Consider the following 7667-nt stretch of genomic DNA (forward strand, 5'->3'; position numbering starts at 1 on the left):
CCAACCCTTAGTTCTGCTCGAACCTTCGTCTAGCCTAGTTGCATCTGACCAGTTCAGGATACCTATCAACTGCTTCACTCCGCTACGTTAGAAGTCGAATTTCGTCTCACTGCGCTACATCAGAAGTCGAATTTCGTCTCACTGCGCTACATCAGAAGTCGAATTTCGTCTTACTTCGGGTGCGTGGTGAGTAAAGTAATCTTAAATCAGTAGCATTATTTTCTCAAACTTTATGTGCATTTATAAACCATTTAAGCAATCGTAGAGATTTAACATTAAATTATTATTTTTTATGGCATCAAATATTTTTATTTTTAGAATTTTATTTAGTTCTTGAAATATATCATTTATTAAATTTTTATTGTGAAATTTAATCATCATTTTGATTTTTTTGAAATTAAAAGAAAAAATGCATTAATTTAAATGTAGAATAAATTAGCCTATCTCTATATTTAGTTCTAATTATGGATATTATATTTCTATCAATATCAATTGTTATTTAAAAATAATTGATTCCTAATTTATTAAAATTATATACTTCAAACATAAAAATATTTATGCCATCAGCAGTCACTATTATTTATATTTACACTCAAGCCTTTCATTATATATTATTAATTTAATAAGATTTAATGATGTTGATAAATGTGGGTAAATGTTGATAATGATATGTTGATAAGATGTTGATAAATTTTATATACTTTATGTCCACATCATTGGAATCATACAATCTCCATAGCTTATTTAAATGTTAAATTATTTGAAAAAAATTGATACATGGTATATCTAGATGAAAACGTAACCATCTCTAGAAAGATATGTTTTAATTACTTGATTTTGAACCATTACTAACTCAGGATGTTGTTGAATCATCTTTAGTTGTAAAATATAACCAAAGATCATAATTTGTTTTAATTACGTTTTGACCTATATATGTAATAAGCATATTGTCTTGTCGTTAAGAATTTAATTTCTTTATTAAAAATATTATATTTACTTGTCACATCGGCTAATCACTATTAATAGTTGTCAGTGAAAACGCTGTATTAGTTATTATTCTTAAAACATAGGTTAATATGTAAATATTTTTTAATTTTTCTATTGGTATATTTTTATTTTAATCAGAATTTAATTTTTCATCAGAACTTACGCTATTTAAGATGTTTAAATAAGTAATTATCTTATTACCTGTTAATTTACATGTATTATCAATCGAGTTATAAAATTGGAAAGGAATTAATTTAAATAATAGTAACAAAGATATGAAAACATTCATTTGTCATTTGCTGTTGTTTTTCGGCTTTCGGTGTCTTTGACGGAAGACTCAAAGAAAAGACGAACCATCTACAGATTCCTTTTTTATATACCGGTACCCTTTTTATTTAACCTCTATTGTGTTTTCCTAGTAAAATTCTCTTTGAAGTTAGAGAAATGATTTTAGAAAAACCTTCATGAATCATAACTTGGATCAAAACGTCCGTTAATACTATGATATATTATGTATTGCGTCTTTGATGTATTAATCATTTTTTCTCTGATTTTTGTCAATAGATCTTTAACATTTTAACATCTGTCCTTAAGTCGCTGATTTTATATATTTATTTATTTTGAATAGTAAATAATATAAGGATTTTATTTATTATTAAGATAAAGGATGTTTTATTTCATAACTGATTATAAATTTCATTCATTATAACTGTTGAATTATAAATATCGTTATAATAAAGAAATTCCTTGAATATATATTGTGTCATTGAGATAGTATTATTCTCTTAACCATAACGAATCTGTCAAATTTTGTTTGACAGAAATATTTAAGTAATTTTTTGAGTTAAAATAATTTCTTATGAATACGAATCTTAATACTTATTTTGTCAATTAATGCTAATGATTTGTAAAATGCCCATCTTATCCATATTTCTAAAAAAAAAATAGTATAATCCTCGAAATCTCACCAGTATTAGTAAAAATAAGATATAGTGTAAATTTTAAGTATAAAAATTAATTATTAGTTTTTCTATTAGGTAGTTTATCACTTGCTACAACAAATTTAAAATTATAAAACACAGAAAATTTAAATTTTTAGATAATTTTTTTCTTTCTTTAAAAAGTCGAAATTAGACATATAGGGAAAGTTACATAGTTTTTGTTACTTTTTTCAACAATATTATACTATTTACCCGTGTTTTAAAAAATTTCCTTCGACCTACTGGAACTGGTACTAGTATTTGATGGGGGGAAGAAATCCGGCAATTAGGCCTAGTGGTCCTTTTTGCCAATCCCTTGCGGCTACCTAAGTTGCCGCCGCGTACTAACCAAGGTGGGAGTGTCAAGATTCATTCTTCAGGACCGCTGAAAAATGAGTGTTAAACTGCCCCAGGTGGGAATCGAACCCACAACGTTCCAAACCGAGCGACCTGGGACCAGCAACCCCAACCCGCAGGGATGTCACGTTCCTTCCCATGACCTATACACGTTTTACTGTTTTTGGAGAGCTATTTGATAACTATATTTTCCCGAACATTTCAGATAGTTGGTTATAGAATTATTAAATTGTATTAATAATTCTTACATAAATAATAAACAAAGTCGTGTGAGTGGACACACCAAATATTTGGTTTAAATACAAATAAAAAATATTAAAAAGCAAAAAGAAATATATCATAGGATCTATTTCGGTATTGAACTTTGAACAGAGTAAATAATCCAAAATTAGTATGATTTGGTTGCTTAAAAAATGGCGTTTGTTATTTCCGTAGTCGCGTATTTTGTAATTTTTGGTATTGAACCATAATTATATAATCTAAGAGCAAACGTCACATTTTATACTTTTTTATTCAATAAACAAAATTGAATATAACCAACTCCTATATCTCTTCGGTAGTATTTTATGTGAGTTCTTAGTAATTTTATCAAATTAATGAATAGTCGTATAAAAAATTATCATTAAAACCGGATGAGTCTGATTGCACTAATTAGAAAAATAGACTGATAATTTGTTTTCCCAAAACCATTCAGTTATATATTTTTGAGAATATAGTTTTAAAATATTCTTAATATTACATTGTTTTCTACCTTGCGGAAGCAGACTGCTCTTCTTGTCTTCCTTGGTGTAGATTTTTAGGTCACTTCCAGCAGAATTACAACTTCCGTGAAACCTGGACTTCGTTCTATGGACGTTCTAGTAAAATGTATTGTTCCCAACACCTGCCTCTGCCATTGTGTAATTGCATATTGCTCCTAATGCATTCTAAGTGGGGTCATTTAGATTCTTAACGTTTTTAGTTTAAAAAAAAAAAATGACTACTGTTATAAAAAAAATTGTTTTCTAAGGTTTATATGATTAGCTTAGGTAGTTTTTTTTTTCTCCAGCCGACCTTAAACCTAGGGTAATGGTAAATGGTTGGCTGGCTGTTGACTTAATCTGAGCCTAATGATTTTATTGTATTCGAGAACCAAATATTTTCATGAAGATTATTCATATATTTTTTTGTTAGTAAACCAATTAATTTGTTCATATACACCTATATTATAATTTTTCTTTCTTATTTCTTTTTTTTTTTTTTTTTTACCGTTGACATTACGTAACAAAAACCCGAATTCGAAGAATTTTCACTTTGTTAAAAAGTAGGCCATGCTTTCTCTTTTTTTGGAGTAAAATAGGAGCATTGCGTAAAAACAACCCCTATAGAGAATGGAGAAAGTTCGGCCTTAGCCGTGTGCCCCTGTTTTTTCTTTCTTTTTTTTCCTCCTGCCAACCCACAGGCTAGGAAGTGACCACTGTCAATAAGTACAATGAAGAGGCCCTTACGCAAAAACCCTCAAGTAAAGAATAGAAAAAACGCCTTGAAAGTTAGTAAGGGTCATTTCTTTGATTTTCCTAGCAGGAGCATGTCCATTATATAACATAATCTTTTTCCAACCCATCGATTCGAATTATCTGTCGGCCTTCTGTTTCGGTATTGAACCTTTGGTTTGTGGGATAAAACCGAAATTATTTTGCTTTGGTTGTTCTGAAGTATGGGGTTTGTTGGTTCAGTATTCACTTAGCCCATATTTTGTTATGACATAGACCTTTCAAGGTATTAATAGATTTAAGGCAAAACAATTTTTTTTTTTTTCATATTCCTCTTCTTAATACTAATTATTTATAAATATAAATTACTAGCGTTTGTATTATTTTATAAAATACAAATATAAATAGTTTATTAAGCATATTGATTAATGATGGAGTATGAAATACACATTCCTAATATTGTACATAAAAAATATCAGAATAATTCATAGAATATTTTACCAATTTTTGTATTAATTTTTTGGAATAATAATAATGTACAATTTTGATTGGGGTACAAATGCACAATTATATTAACATAATAATTGTAAGTTAGGAATTGTAGTGCAAAATATATATATCGAAAAATTGATATTTTAATGAATTACTGGGCATACTCAGTACTTACTATTGTAAAGATATTAGTAAAAATATATACAAAATAAAGATAGGCGAGAAAAGTAAAAAAACATAATAAAGTAATTGCTATTTAAATTCGACGAAGGAAAAAACTAATAAAATGTAATTTATCATTAAATCTTATTAAACGTTATTAGTGGGACGTAATAACAAATCAAATATATATTAACTCACAACACAAAATTGCGTTTTTACATTTTATAAAATAGAAATAAATAAAAGAAGCAAATAATAATGAAAACAGTAAAAGTAAATGAGTAATATGACATAATACTTTATACTGGAAGATTATTGATTGACCGTGTGTAAAGATGAAAGGAATATGGTCCGGGTGCGGTCGAAAAAACTCAAATAGTAGAAATAAACTATTTTAATGAGCCAACGTTTCGCCCCACATTGCAGGGCTTCTTCAGGGCTATTTTGACGGCAGTCAAATATCATATTCATGGTTTTGACTGCCGTCAAAATAGCCCTGAAGAAGCCCTGCAACGTGGGGCGAAACGTTGGCTCATTAAAATAGTTTATTTCTACTATTTGAGTTTTTTCGACCGCACCCGGACCATATTCCTTTCATAATACTTTATAGTTCTCAATAAGATTTTAAAACTTCATGATTATCCAAAATTGTTTAACATTTAAAATAAATTTAAAAAATACCAATTATGAGTTTTATTTGTAGAATGATTTGTCCTAGTGAATTTGGTTGATAGAGCAGCTATAGAAGCAATTCTTAACTTGTTAATTTTAATTATTTATATTATGTACGTATTCCTATTTGCTAAATGTAGGTACCTTTTTATTTTTTCTAGTTACTTTCTTTTAACAAACGTTGTTTTTTTCCCTATATTTTTACGTATGTTCTTATTTATAAGCCTTGACCATTATGCCTCAAAAATGTATATATTATGCATATTACTATCATTTTATGTATATATTGGTATATTTCATTATTTAAATTTTATTATTAATAATGATTTATGGAGGGTCCGTTACTTTTATTAAAGTTTGTTTCTTTGCCTATATTCTGATAACAATGGACGATCCTGTCTTTTCGGTGCATTTTACTAGTTATCCAGAAATATAATTTATGTTCTAATGAAATCATTTTAGACAGCTTTGAAATAGCATTTTCTAACGTCCTGTAATGTTAACTGTATTTAGATTTTATGGACTTTATTACTTACGGGCCCTGATGTACCCGTTTTTGTTACAATTCTTACCTCCCTAAAAGGGTATATATGTGCACCCTAAAAAGGGTAGACATTTCTTTCTGTAGAGAACCTTCTTTATTCTTTCCTGAGAAATGGGCTGAAGTAGTGACCCAGTAGCCCACCCTTTGAAAATAATGACCCTTTTTGCCTATAGTAAATAAACTAGACAATTTACAGCACCTCATGGACATAAGCTCACCATAAAACACTAGCAGGTATTCTTTGACCACCGGTGAACCAGTTGTAGTCTCACCCTAAACCCCTCCAGCCATATATCTTTATTTACATATTTTAGTTTACAATAAAAAAAAAAAAAAAAATGTTTGATACATAGACTTATAAACAATGTTTACACGATGAGATAGTAACTAATATTCAATTATAATAATATTATTTTATGATTTCAGTTGGAATGAGATGATTATAACCCCTGATATTTACTTCAACAATCCAAGGATGAACATCGCGGTGCAATACGACCCAAGACATTCAGTCTTCCCAAATTTGGACCACCACCCATGGATGGCATCTCCCACAACTCCGACTCAGGTCGTTGTAAGTAAACTTGTACATATTATAATTAATTAATTGCTTTCATATTGATATTATTACTCTTCTGTATTCGGTCTAACTTAAATACTCCAATAGACACACAGAATTTGTAGTATTTAGCTAGAACGTAACCAATATTAAGTCGAAACATCTTACTTGCTCTACAATTAGCTGGACACGTATTGGCAGCGTAAGTAATTTTACTGACCCCCTAAAGTAAGTAGTTGCCTTAGTTTCAAGTCATAATACAAAATAAGTTACATTAAAAATGTAATGTAATTAATTCAAGTTGGCTAAAACCTTGGACCACCAACTTCCCATGAAGAATGTCAGGTTCAGTACTTGTAAAGTTAGTACTTTATGTTCCTTGAAGAATGATGTGATGATGATCAGTAATCAGTGATCACTTTAAGCAGATTTTATTTTCCTTCGGCTCCTTAAAGAATCAAGTACTAACTATGCACCCTAAGTGTAATTCAGATACCACCTTTGTGTGGGCACGTCGCGACCATTTGATTTGTCAATAATTTATTAATATTTCAATTCTAGGTGTATTGTTGGTCCTAAATTAAGCTTATAAATATTTTTTTTTTCTAGAAAGAGGAACCACGCGACGACACCGAGTACGGACAGAACTCCCAGGACAGCCGGCTGCCGCTGACGCCACCCCCCTCCTACCAGGGCTACCCCCCGGCAAACGCCTACCGCGATGCCACGCCTCCCAAGGACACGCCTCCCGCCTCCACCCCCTCGCCGCAGGATAAGCAAGAGGGCAGCTCCAGCTCCAACTCCGAAGGAGAGTACTATGAGAGTGGAGACTCCCTCAAGAGGCTCCAGATGGCTATTCATAGAACTGGAATGATAACAGAAGAAAAATTACAATGCCCCGTCTGCGAATTTTCTTGCAGTGTTAGGTAATAAGGGCTCATAAATTTAAAATATGCAATTGCAGTATTGAAAAATAAAATAGGGAAAACTATCATTTTAAAATAAGAACATGAAATGTGCCTTCCCTCTAATGTTAATTAAAATTTAACAAGTTCTCAGGAATAATCTACACCAGTACATACGAGTTCAATAAATAAAATAAGAAATCTTAAAGAATAATAGTCCTGGTTTTATGATATCCTTTTTTTATGAGGGTTCAATATTAATTTAAATATAATTATGCAATATCTATGAGTTTTTTAAAATCATATCACTAATAACTTTAGCGAGTATTTTCCTATATTTATAAGTTAAAATTTGATTTGTAGTCTTAAATATTAATAGTGTGCAAAAATTTTTAGTTAGTTTGTTTGTTTGTTTGGTTGTTTAGTGGCGCCAAACTTCATTGGTCATCAACGCCATTTATATTTTATTTAATTTTGCTAATATTCGTTAAATTTTATTTATTTTTAATTTTTTAATTTTTTTTTTATTTATTTATT

At 29.8% G+C, this 7667-nt stretch overlaps 1 protein-coding gene across 1 annotated transcript in view; it reads left to right on the forward strand.

Moving 5' to 3' along the window:
* Window positions 1-33: 33 nt before the first annotated feature.
* LOC106688926 (protein hunchback) overlaps window positions 34-7667 on the forward strand; it is an 11200-nt gene continuing 3566 nt past the window's right edge. Inside the window, exons 1-3 of the mRNA XM_014433627.2 lie at window positions 34-186; window positions 6093-6240; window positions 6835-7151. Of these exons, the coding sequence (XP_014289113.1) occupies window positions 6103-6240; window positions 6835-7151 (455 nt within the window). The 5' untranslated portion in view covers window positions 34-186; window positions 6093-6102. The remainder of the gene's footprint in view (window positions 187-6092; window positions 6241-6834; window positions 7152-7667) is intronic.

The sequence above is a fragment of the Halyomorpha halys genome, unplaced genomic scaffold (assembly GCF_000696795.3).
Source record: "Halyomorpha halys isolate HHAL.00 unplaced genomic scaffold, Hhal_1.1 Scaffold1234.1, whole genome shotgun sequence".
Lineage (NCBI taxonomy): Eukaryota > Metazoa > Arthropoda > Insecta > Hemiptera > Pentatomidae > Halyomorpha > Halyomorpha halys.